This window comes from Vigna umbellata, chromosome 2 (genome assembly GCF_029865625.1).
Source record: "Vigna umbellata cultivar VRB3 chromosome 2, Vumbellata_1.0, whole genome shotgun sequence".
NCBI classification, from domain to species: Eukaryota; Viridiplantae; Streptophyta; class Magnoliopsida; order Fabales; family Fabaceae; genus Vigna; species Vigna umbellata.
This window is the reverse complement of record NC_142166.1, coordinates 17,516,328-17,529,298: the sequence shown is the minus strand read 5'-3', so window position 1 is coordinate 17,529,298 and position 12,971 is coordinate 17,516,328. Positions and strand designations below refer to the sequence as shown.

Sequence of the window (12,971 nt, the reverse complement as noted above, 5' to 3'; positions counted from 1 at the left end):
TATGGAATACCTGTGAACGTCTAAAAAAGATAGGACAACTTTTAATAAACCTCATAAACAAGAAACCAAAATAAATATTAAACCTAAAAAAAAAATTGAAAGTGCACGAAGATATAGTTTGAGGTACAGGGAGAAACTTTCGAAATATTATGCAAGACCATTCTACTTTTATGGAGACCAAATAAACCAACCCACATTAACATCCTATTGTTTGTACTAAATATTTTTAATTAATTGTACTAAATATTTTTAATGTATTTCAAACTTATGTTTGGACCAAAACAACTGACTTGCATTATCATCTTACCAATTATATTTTTTTTTAATATATTTTAAGCTGACATTTAAATTGTTTATCGAATCTAACAATTATAAATCATATGCGAACCTAGAATAAAAAATATTAATATCATTAAATTAGAAAAGTAATATCCATTTATTTCTATAATTTAGAAACAAAATAAAAATGAAATCCATTTCAAAATTTGTCACTACTTTATTAAAAATAAATATACACTACCTTAATTTTTATTTGTTTTTTTTAACTAGAAAACGCTATATCTATTTATTTCTAATATTTCTAAAACTTAGAGACAAAAAGAGAAAAATGAATTCCATTTCAAAATTTATTACTTTATTTTATTAAGAAAAATAAACACTACCTTAATTCTTTTTTGTTTTTTTTTCAAACTAGAAAACTCTAATAAAAGCCTACAAAGATAAAGACTAGTGAAATATTTTAAGAATTCAAGGGATCAAAATATTTAATCCATACAATAACGGGAATAATGTAGACATTTTTTTCAAAGCATGATAATGCGATGGATACATTCTTCTGTCAAAAGATTGGACAAATAACAGTAAACTCACTAGTGATAAAATCATTAATGATTTAATGTGATTGTCATCGTTATATCGATTACTACACAAACTACATGACATAAATCCCGACATTATTTGTTGAAATTAACATGCAAAACGCCAATTTTTTGTCATTAATAACTGTTCCGAGTATTGCCAGTATTGAAAGTTGAATAAATTTTGCATTGCGAAGGAGATTGAACTAAGGGATTTTCTATGATATGATGCATATGTACATACGACAGAAAGCAGGGATGATCTAAATGCTTATTGTTTGTTTTCCATTAGGAGGGGCAATAAATGCTTTCACAGGGGTCGTTATGACTCTTGTTTTGGGAGAGACATTTTCAACACACATCTTTGGAGAGGTGGCGGCCAGGGGATGAGGAACAAAATAGATGCAGCAGAGCCTGTTCACTATTCTGCAAGGCTCCACTCCTTTCAAAACCCACCATCCCACAGGTTAGGATAAAAAAATACTCGAAAAACCTATATTTCACCTTATAAACGAAACGGGCTCGGCATCAAGCCCTGCAAGCGTTATGAGGCCGGCACAAAACTACAAATACTGGAGGCTTCTAGAACATGAGGGGCAGCAATAGGAAAAACATTTGTACAAAGGGTTTTCTCACATGAAATAGCTTAATGTTCTTTTTACTCTTGAACCACCTTCACCGTATAGTTCATTCCATTGTTGAAGCTCCGTCATATTTACGGATTCAGAGGAAACGCTTGCACACACCTGTTTCAACATGACAAAGTTATATATATATCTATTTTAAGAGAGGGAGGATCTTCGTATGAAAGAGACCCCTTTCATATACCTGTTGATGAGCATACTTGAAATCTTCCATGTTTAAAGATCGGATATCTGCACTTCCACTTATTGCTGGAGCAGGTCTACCTTCTGCCAGAGCAGCAGCCTGTTCCTGCCATGCATCGAATTATACGATGAGTATAAGTCATTGATGCAAGCTGAAAACATTCTGCCATAAAGTAACTACCTTTTTTTCCTTCTCTAATATCTCTTTAATTGGACAATGTGCAGCAGTTACACACAAATTCTGCAATAAAAGAGCAAGCTTGAAGGCATGTATAACCTTAATTTAAAATGTGTACTAGTTTAAAAAAGAATGCCCATAACCTTAAGGTCACTTCCGGAATATCCATCAGTCATACTTGCAATTGCATTCAAATCAAGACCAGAAGACAAATCTTCTTTTGCCAGTATGACTTTCAATATTTTTGCTCTATTTGGAGCATCTGGCAAATTTACCATTAACCTGCAGAAGACCAATTTGATTAAGAAAAACTTCACACATTTATTAGTTCTATTAAGACCCCCTCTCTTCCCAAATAAGAACACCAAGGAATTGAAGTGCAGTTGAACATGGTGCTCACCTCCGAGGCAGCCTCCTTATGACAGCTTCATCTAGGTCAAAAGGCCTATTAGTGGCTGCAAGCACCAGAACTCTCTCAGTATCCTTCGTGCGTAAGCCATCCCAATTCACCATGAATTCATTTTTCATCTTTCGCATGGCCTCATGCTCCCCAGGATTTTCCCTCCTGCCCAACATGCTATCAACCTATACAAGAAGCCATACTAGTTTTCACTGATTTATTTTTCAGCTGATGAATTAAAGCAAACTAAAAACATTCATGCAAAAGGCTTACTTCGTCAACAAATATCACGCTAGGAGCAATTTTACTTGCCAGGGAAAAAACAGCTTTCACATATTTTTCGCCCTCACCAAACCACTGAAGCAAAATTGGAAAAGAACACAGTTTAAAGAAAAAATATCTAGCAGCATAGACGTTAAAATAAATCCAGTGAAGCAAACCCAACCTTAGATGTGATACTCGACATGGAAATGTTGATGAAATTTGCACCAGCTTCGGTAGCAACTGCCTTTGCAAGCATTGTCTTGCCTGTTCCAGGAGGACCAAATAAAAGAATGCCCTTGCATGGCTGCATGGAAGTCAATCAGAATCACAAAATCTGATGAGTAAAAAAACTTGACAATGGGTGGGCTAAAAATTTACTTTATTTTAATATTTGTGAGTATTATTACTTAAGTAAAAAAAAATATTCCAATATTAGGAAACAACACCAAAACGAGTTTCTTAAAAACAATTGCATATCACTGATACTCTAAGCTCTCAAGGAAACTTGTAATCCCTTGCGAACATGCCATGCCACACATTTAAAAACTACTTAGACACCATGAGCAGGGTCAGATTATTTATTTCCCGTTGATCAGTAAAACAGAAAAAAGAAAATAGTAAAAAGCAGGGAAGGAAATAAACAACAATAGAATCTAACTCCAACAGTCAATAGACAAAGGGGAATGCATCTTAAACAATAGAATGTATTTCAATCTGTATAGTATACCTTGGTTAATTGCCCTTTGCAAAATAACTCAGGCCTCTGTAAAGGAAGCATAACCAATTCCTTCAATGTATCCTTGACGTTTTCAAGAGCTCCAATATCCTCAAAAGTAACACCAATGTCGTTAGGTGGAATAACATCAGCCAAAAGCCTCTTTTCAAACTCATTTTCTGTTACAATATCCTGATTTCAAAAACATAAGAGGTATATTTCAGAAAACAGCTCTCATGAAATCAAATGGTTAAACCCTATAAACAGAATAACTTCCAAGTAGTAAGTTGGGAACAAACTACTACATGTCGCTATCTCCCACAATCAAACCAGCAAAAGTTCATAACAACAACCTTAAGAGACTTCTTCAGGCTTTTTGACTCATTCTGGATAGACTGTAAGATGCCAATTCCATACTGGATGCTGGCAGAATAAAAAATAGCTAATGATTAATAACATGACCCTTAAGTGTTTTATATGTGTGCATGTATATTAAATAATTACCTCTCACAAGACAACACAAGCTTTGCATCAGGATCAGTTTCAGCATTCTGCATGAGATGTCGGCTTATAGCCCAACCAACAATCTTCTCTGCATCTGTAATATAGCAAAAATGATATAGAAGAGATTTAAACAGTAAAACCTTAAGCACTTACTAGTAGAACATACTTTCAATACTAAGTGTTTGATCCTTAATGCACAAGGATTCAAGCCCTTCACATTCCACCCCACAACGGCTCAAAACCTATAATTATGAAACACAATTTAGTACATCATGAAAGCAATTACAATCAACACATCCGACATGGTCAAATAGTGAATTATTTAAAAAGACTAAGAAGAAACACAATTATAGCTGAAAGAATGTAGGAAAGAGTTGTTAGGAAACCAGTAACGGAAGATAAGAATAGAAAACTTCTTTATTTAATATTGAATGAAACAAAGAAAAGGAAGCAATTAATCACGAAGGGGAGGGGAGGGGGCTTTCTACCAGTGGTTCAATTCCCAAATGCCACTATAATAGTTTAGAATGCTCACTCTTATCCTTATGTCCTCCTACTTATTTAACTAACCCCCCACAAATTAACACCCAAAATGTATAATTTTTTTGAACAATTGAATATAGTAGAATGGATTCTTCTCCAGAACCCTAGAAACATTCTAATTCTGTTAATGCCCCTTCCATCCTTATTTTCATCTATGTTTAGAACTAATACCCCCAACAAATTAACTAATCCCTTCTAACTAACAGCACCAAATTTCCCTATCTAAATCTCGCTTCCCTTGGGTCAGAATTTAGAGGGGGGCCTTTAACATGAAGTTATTAAATGAAAAGTACCTTCTCCGTATGTTAAACAGAGCGTCCATAGACATTTTAGGCAAAAAGGGTACTATTTCCTATGGTGAGTAATTGGGTGCAAAGTTTTAAATACAAAAACTGTCTAATAATTATGAAAAACTAAAAGCACGCTATTCCGATAATTTCTAAAAGAGACAAGGAATTAACTACAGAAAACTATACTGTCATCATTAACACTACGCCAGGCTCCTCAAGAACAAGCTAAAGTTCCATTAAGAAACTTACATAATTCCTATCTCTTCATAGTTCATACCACGTTATTTAATTTTTTTGTGGGCCATGCCTTCACCTCTCAATTTTGAGTCATAACTTATGCAGCTAGTGATCAAGGGTTGTACACAAGTAACAAAAGGTTCTACTAACAACAATAGCAGTAATACTAAAGCATAACAACTGCAGAACAACAACGTAATAAATAGCAACCCTGTCCCAGTCTCATAAGAGCTAAAATTGGACCACAAAGACAACATTTAAAATCATTTAGAAGAATAAACCTTGCACAGCCATAATTGCATTTCAAACATCCAAAGACTCCAGTACAAACCTAAAATTATTTATAAACAATAACCCTAGTAATAGATGTGTAGCCACATAAGAAATTACAAGATATGGAATGATTGTGTATTAGAAAATATTAGTGCATGATTGAGTAAAAGATTACGGTAAATAGGTTATCATGGTTTGGATAGATGCATAGAATGTCAGTGAAAGCACCAATGAGAAAAGTAGATTGAATGATTTTCAACCCTGTTAAACTGATGAAAGGACAGCCTTGAAGAATATTGGAAGAATTTCGTTTAGAGGAAACTCACGGTAAATAATTTCGGTAAAAAATTTATCTTCAATCAAGCCTAATGTCATCATGCAATCTACATGGCTAACTTTTGTGGCATAGGGCTTTTATTGTTGATAATAACATCTACGCTTGATATGTGTATCAGTCAAGACAATCACATTTAACAATAATTTGGATGTAAATAATATCAAATTTATAATGAGAAATTATATTCAAGCTTCTTTTCAGCAACATAATTGATGTAACCATGAATTCTATGTGCAGTGCGTGTGGACAACAAATAAAATTTGGCTCAGACACTTCAGAACAAGTTTAAATATCATATCCAGTCTATTTAGTCCTCCTCAAAAATGTGCAGTGCACAAACAGCAAGGTGAGAAAGTAAAGGCAATCATTCATTTAAAGTTAGATGCATTTATGAGGCACTTCAATCAAAACCAACAATAAATGTATCCTTGTTTTCTCACTTTACACACTTGCTCACTTTAGAAGAGCTAGATCCATATCAATTAAAGGATGTACTACCCCAAAAATTATACTAACTATCTTGTACAAAATTTACTTAGGTCCAGAACAACCAATTTATCTTTAAGCACCCATTCCATGTCACCCATACAAATATAAAACCAAACGTATCACCCAAAAGTAGTAGACCCATAATTAAAGACGCAATCCAAAAAAGTAATATTTTGAAAACCAAATATATGGTGTAAGGTTTAATAATAACAATATTATGTTTTACCATGAAAAAAAATTGAATTAAAATTACAAGCTCGCACAAGAACTTACAGAACGTAAATTGTGCAAATTTCCTTTAATTTTAAGAGTCTCAACATCTCGATCAAGTTGCTGCTTCCAAGATGCTAGAAGTACTTCATCCTGGATCAGGAAACATACACTGAATATTGTTAGATATAGAACAATTCATGTACCTTCGCCCAACAGTTTGAATTTCTTATTCATAACAGTATAAAAGGTCCTATATGAACAATTGGTGAAGAGTTCAATCCTTGGCATTTTTCTAACTGAAACTGAAATTTACAATTATATGTCAGCATTATCCTTGCTCCAACCCTAAGGGATTTTGAGTGAGTAAGTGTAAAATATAAAACCATTTCATATACCTTCACCCAAGAACTTCAAAATTTTGGTAGTTGGTTTGAAAGAAAATGTTATACAAACCTGTGGCATGTGAATTGTCACTTTATTCGGGAAAAGTTTAGTTAAGGTTTTGTTCGGCTTTGGGACCTCCTTTCCCCTGTCATGCAATCTTCCAAAACTATCCTGAAAGAGAGAGAGAGAGAGAGAGAGAGAGAGAGAGAGAGAGAATGAGGGAGGGATGTTATTGCAACAGTGAAAGCCTAAAGAAGACATGTAAAGTATGTACAGGTATTCTTGTTCTGTTCTTTCAAATATAAATACTATACTCCAAAGGAGATGATATTCTTACGGGGAAAGCCAAATCAAGAAGAGCCGTCTGATTACTGCCAAACTTCGTAAAAAGTAAACCCCCAGGATGTGACTGCAAGAAAAAATAGTTAAATATCAATAACAAAATCATTTATACACATTCATTAAGACCAACAATCAAACGATAATACAAAGAACCATGTACTTAGGATATCCAATTCGTATCTTACTTTGACAACGGACATCTTTCTCAGTTTCTCAATAAAATATAACCAGAAATATATATATATATATATATATATATATATATATATATATATATATATATATATATAAAGCCCACAGCTACCAAAAATATAGATTACTGGAAACTGATCAAGTCGGGTAAAAAAACTAATGATATGGCAAATAGAACTTGGCTCAATTTTCTCACCATGGGTTATTAAAATATTTTTCTGAATCAGTATTCGTCTGATGGCTTAAAATGACTCAACGATTGTACCATTCTAGCATTACAAAAACACTCAATTATCACCTTCTCTTTGCGACTGTCAGTGTGAGTATGTGAACCTATTACCACCACGTTGTCCGGAAGATTTTCAAGCCTACTTTTAAATGAAAATGGATCTCCGTTTCCTACTATAGACTTCTCTGCATCTTTCATGAACAAAATGAAGGGTTCATTTCTGCTCTCACTGACCACAACCTGAAAAAAACATGTACAAACTCTTATTGTAAGATTAAGAGACTGTATAATATGATTAGAGAAAAATTTTACTAGATCACAGAGTGGAGTAAAAGGTGACCTCAAATAATGTATTAATGAGTAATTTGTCAAGTTCTTCAATGCCACTGTTTTCCAACCGAAGATCATTCACTGGAATGAGAAAAAGATAAGTTCGAGATGTAGGACAAAGATAAAGTTGTAGATAAAAATACAAAATATCTAAAAAGATAATTTATAAGACAGATAAGAAATTACCATGGCAGAAAAATCCTTGACCACCCTCACAGCAACCTCCAAGGTCAACTCCATCAGGTATGGGTTTATCAAATCTTACACCAATTTTTGACAACGGATTATCATCGAAAAGTAAGACAACCTTCCCCCGACTTCCATTAGGTGGACCCCTGTATATGTGATTGCTGAGCAAAATTATAACCAAAAATAAAAACAATTTCACTTTGTTTGGTAAACAATATAAACAAAAGAAAAACTACTATATTATCCTTAATCACACAATCTGTAAATATCATTTTAATGAAATTGAAAGCAAGTATTAGGCAAATAGGGCAGTTTGTACCTAACATTTTTGCCCTACATTTATTTGATTGCCAAAAAAGAAAGAAAAATAATTTCTAATACATCCCTCTCATTTTCATTTCTCACTTTTTCCTAATGCATTTCTCCCTAGCAAAGTAAAAGTTGCAATGCAACCTGGAGTGGATAGATATAGAATATTGTTTATGCAGATAAAAAATTTGGCATTGGCAATGACTAAAGTAGAAGTGCCATTTATCTGGCGTAACTGGTATAGCTTGCTTTCAAAAACATTGTATTCACCCGCAAAACCATACATTGTATAATTCATTATTTGAAGTAATACCATGTTTCAATCATAAATTCAGGTGATATGTGACTGTTAAATTTGGTAAAACAAATTCCGCCTTGTATCAATGAGATCGTGAGAAATGGAAACCAGCCGAGAACAGTTTAGCACAAACCTGTACCTTGTAGAAATTGTCTGAAGCTGATATATTCCCCCAGAATATGAACTGTATTTTACCCTGTCACCTGAAGGATTATATCTGAAAAACATTAACCTTTGTGACAAATTAAGTCTCCTTAAATGGAGAAATGAAGCAAACCTACCTAGTTTAAACACACAAGTTTTAGATGCCCCAGATGTAGATGGTAAATTATCAGCTTCAAACTTAAGTTGAGACTCAAAACCACATGGAGTAGGTGCATTTGAGGAGTTCTGTGTCTCTGGTTCACTAACTGGTGGATCCATGCTCCCAGCCATGTCTGTAGTTAAAGGACTTTGTTTAGCACAGCCACAGGATTTATCAGCACCAAATCCATCTTTGAGCAGCTCAGCTTCCTTGGAAGTTAAACCCTGTTAAATATGAACATAGAACAAATGAAGATTCATTACCAGCTTATAGGTAAATAACCTTCAATGGCACATTAATGAAAAAGGTGTTCATGGATTAATCCAAATATCAGATCAATAAGAAAACTTTATCTTACACCCAAAAGCGAATGGCTATCAAATATGAGCAATTTAGCTCCAAAGTGTTTCGCAAGTGCTTTTGCCAGCATCTCCTGATATATTTCTGACCCTGCAAAAAAATGGCAATTGAGAGAAACAGTGAGTTAAGAAGGAAGTCAAAACAAAAATAAAATCATTGGAAAGGAAAAATATAGGAGAAGAGTAATGCAATTCGCATACACCTGCAGGTCCTGAAAGTAGAATACGAGGGTTTATGGTTGTAAGATCAGTGGTGTACTTTGCATGTTCTCTATGCTTCAGGTGTATAAAGCAAGCTGCAATTAGAACATTTTTTGTATTCTCACTGAAAGAAGATATAAATATGGTCAGAAACGCAATCAATGATCAAACCAAGAAGCTACAACAATCAAGCATGAATGAAATCACAAACATAAAATCATATTGAACTCCTAAATTTGTATTAAAAACAAAGAACCTTTAAAAAAAATTCACAATCGAGGTTTTAAATTGAGGAAAATATCATATGATATAGCTAAAACAGCTCATTATAGTACCCCTGCGAAACCCAGGTATTGAAGATCATATTAAACACAAATGCAATCAAGTCCACAATTTAAAATCTTTTTCAAAATTTACAACCACATGTCATGCCACTGCAAAGTTCTACCAATACACATTGGATGAAAAACCATAGTTGATAAAAAAACAGCACTGGAATCATGGCATCCAACTGCATATAACAAATTCAAATACAAAACAGTAAAATGAAGAGAAGAGAATAAATTATATACAAACGAAACAACTGCCTCGATAAGTCTCTCTTTCATGTCATAACATTGTACCTGTTTCTTTAACCAATATTTAGTTCTAATCCCTGCTTCTTATTTTAGCTCATAATGTAAGAGTAGCGGAATTTTCCATCAGTATTCAGTACATATTGTGTGAATAAGAGGCTGCAAGGGTTTTTGTGTTGATAAGGGAAAAACTAGGAGTTGTTTTCCAAATAAAAAAATTGGGCTTGTTGGAAGGACCCGTTTGAGAGCACTTCATTACTTACCTTACACGAGAAATACAAGTTTAGAGGGGGGAGAGGAAATATAGGCTTGGGTTAGAATTGAATTTAAACATTATCGTTTGTATATCATCTAATAACAGAACACAATATACCATTTGATTCATGTACCTAACTTCACATAGAGGGAATAAACTTTAATTGTAATTATAGCTATTGTCCCTGACATTGTTGTTGTATCAAGTATATATATAAAATGGTTACTTGAAATCAATAAACTAGAAACGATGAAATCCAATTACTCTAGAATTGTAAATCAGACAAGTATATTGTACTACTTAGTGTCTGACAATGTGTGCCTTTGCTCTTGGAAATGTTTTGATTGTTGATTCAAATTAGTAGCATGGACCTTTGTTAGCAATGTAGCTCCTAACACAGTAAAGTCCATATATCTATCTAGTATAGGACATAAAAATTCCCATTTATAAAGAACAAAATTGTAATTGTTTTAAAAAAGATTAATTTATTTCCTTTTATAAATTTTAAAGAATGCAATTGCATGTTCAATTAGTTTGCAGGAAACAAATGAACATTAAATGTTCAATGGGAATTATCTTTAAATAAAGGAGAATGATAGGAAAGCACATGAAAGGAACAACAAAGAATGACAATTTGAAATTCACTTAACACATAAAGTGCCAAAACAAAGACAAAAGCTGTGGAATTGACTGAGAAATCCACTAGTTATACCTTAAGTAGTAAGGGAAGTTGTCAAAGGACACTTCTATTTCATTCCTATCAAGTATTGCAGCATGAACATCCTCTTTAAAAACTGCACTGCGAACAGAAGTACCCGAAGTCGATGCAGCTTGCACATCCCTCGTCCCATGTCTTTCTTCGAATACCTGTTTAAAGATACTTTTGCTCAATTTCACTTTACAAGTAGATCCAGCTAGAATCCTGAAGAAAGGCCCTAGGAAAGCATTCACCCCAGAGATTTTTACATTGCCTGCCTCTGTGCCAGCATCATCTGAATCGCAATCCATAGGCAAATTCTTGTCACTTGCTCCAACATCAGCAGCTTTATCTGTCGCTATATTTGGAACAGAGTTGCCTTCCACACCTTCGAGCCCGGTCTCTGTACCATCAGGGAGAACAGAATGACTAGGAACATCAGTACCCTGAATAGGTTTACCAGCAGTCTGAGATGGAGACTTCCATCTTGTAAGATCCGGTCTGAGGCTAGAAAGAGAAGCCAGAATAGAAGCTCCAGCAACGGCTGAAGGGTCTCCAGCCCTCCTTTCAATCTGGAAAAACTTGCTGACACCACCCTGAATTTCTGCAGCCTTAACTGCAACTTCAGGATTTATTTGCTGAAAAATCTAAGTCAAAATAAATCAAGGAACCACATGCAGACAGAGATAGAAAAGGAAGGACATAAATACTTAATACAAGGAAGCAAATAGAAAATTTTGATAACTCCCGTTTAGAAAAAAAGAAAAACAGTAGTAGAAAAGACTGACAACATATTCGAATGCAAAGAGTGTAAAAGGATACATAAGAATGATTCCCAATCAAACCAAAAATCACCTCGTCCCCCGAGTTAAGCACATAACTGGTACTCTTCTTGAGGAGCGTGCCATTCACTACCACCGATCCTTTGCTACCCGTACTTTCTAGCACGGCCACAGCACTTCCCTCGCGCTGATCATTTCCAGAAACAACAGTAATCATACTGCACATACATATCCTACGATATTTACCTCAAACAACTGTAAAGAAAAAGAAAAGGAAGGAAGCAAACCAAGCACACACTTTCGCACAAGCATTCACGCACATCTCAAACAACACAAAAGAAAAAAAAATCACTGGCAAGTGTCAAGGCTTGTGGTCGAAAAAAAAAATCCTTCCATTCCTCGCACAATCTCAGACTCCAAGAGATGTGTGTACCTGCGTGTGTTTGATCTTGCACAAATTTCCACTTATAGTCTGGTCCTTCAACGGGAAATTGCAACCCCTACTAGACCCAATAGTAAAGTTGGGTGTGCAAATTAAAACATTGGGATTCTGCAGCAATAATAAAATTAAACTCCAAGTAAACAAAATTTGCAGTGACCCCCAATTCACTCAGAAACAAAAATAACAAAGAAATAAAATATTACAAATTTACCTGCGCAGATTGAGACAAGAGTCTGCACCAGGGAACTGAAGCCTCGAAATTCGGGTTTTGCTTCTGATATATAGCCCAAGAAGAGAACGAACCCCTAGGTTTATCAGCAACCACAGTCGGTGTAGAACCTTCACGCAAGAAAACAATAAAAATTATAAAAAAAAATAACAAACTGAAGATGAAAGTGTTAGTGGCAAAGATGAACCATCGGCGATCGGCGGCGTGGGATCCGCCTTGCCGTCTGGATTGACGTCACCGGCGATCTGAGCGTCTCGAGATTCGCATTCTCCGGGATCAGCGGGAGGCTCCCGCATGCCCAAATCCTTGGAATTTTCCGCCGGCGGCATCGGTTTCTCCGAGGCGGCAGCAACATTGTCGACCTGAGAAAACATAAGGGAGCGAATCAGAGAGGTGAATCGAGCGAGAAATAGAGATTATTGAGAGAAAGGGGTAAAAAAAAAGGCAAAACCTTTTGGCGCTTGGGGGAAGGGGAGGGAGTTTTGTCGTCAGAAGAAGACGGCCTCTTGTTGGCGTTGGAGAAAGATCCACTGTTGCGTCTCGTTGAAACCATGCTTCTTCTTCGTTGTTGCTTCGTGTCCTTCTTCTAGCTTCAAGGACAGACACACATAACAAGAAGAAGAGAGAATAAAGAAAGAAAGGGGATATGAATGAAATGATCGATTTTTGCAGATTTTTGGTTAGATTTTTTTATTAGTTATGATTATATATATATATATATATATA

At 34.9% G+C, this 12,971-nt stretch overlaps 1 protein-coding gene across 5 annotated transcripts; it reads right to left on the bottom strand.

Moving 5' to 3' along the window:
• Positions 1-1,023: 1,023 nt before the first annotated feature.
• Positions 1,024-12,930, bottom strand: LOC124833473 (uncharacterized). Of its 5 annotated transcripts, none has more exons than XM_088106330.1 (27): positions 12,697-12,930; positions 12,433-12,607; positions 12,228-12,355; positions 12,008-12,124; positions 11,615-11,761; positions 10,808-11,439; positions 9,267-9,388; positions 9,063-9,154; positions 8,682-8,928; positions 8,534-8,603; positions 7,791-7,954; positions 7,615-7,685; positions 7,344-7,514; positions 6,849-6,920; positions 6,581-6,682; positions 6,188-6,277; positions 3,912-3,987; positions 3,746-3,839; positions 3,595-3,664; positions 3,254-3,433; positions 2,708-2,830; positions 2,536-2,619; positions 2,263-2,447; positions 2,006-2,144; positions 1,866-1,925; positions 1,686-1,790; positions 1,024-1,603 (listed from the first exon to the last, which is right to left on the bottom strand). In XM_088106330.1, exons 1-27 carry the CDS (start codon positions 12,796-12,798, stop codon positions 1,490-1,492), a joined length of 3,732 nt encoding a protein of 1,243 aa, XP_087962456.1. In that variant the 5' UTR covers positions 12,799-12,930; the 3' UTR covers positions 1,024-1,489. The 5 variants fall into 5 exon arrangements, 4 of the variants coding, with proteins under 4 accessions (XP_087962456.1, XP_087962458.1, XP_087962457.1 ...); XM_088106332.1 differs by having other exon boundaries at positions 1,686-1,784; XM_088106331.1 differs by having other exon boundaries at positions 8,540-8,603.
• Positions 12,931-12,971: the final 41 nt, after the last annotated feature.

What these genes read in the sequence shown, in the direction of transcription:
- LOC124833473 (XM_088106330.1), bottom strand. Translation starts at nt 12,798, where the DNA reads ATGGTTTCAACGAGACGCAACAGTGGATCTTTCTCCAACGCCAACAAG. An exon ending in TGATTGGGAATCATTCTTAT is followed by an intron (nt 11,440 to 11,614) that starts GTATCCTTTTAC and finishes ATTTTGACTTAG; the next exon opens with ATTTTTCAGCAAATAAATCC. An exon ending in TCATTAATACATTATTTGAG is followed by an intron (nt 7,515 to 7,614) that starts GTCACCTTTTAC and finishes TGTTTTTTTCAG; the next exon opens with GTTGTGGTCAGTGAGAGCAG.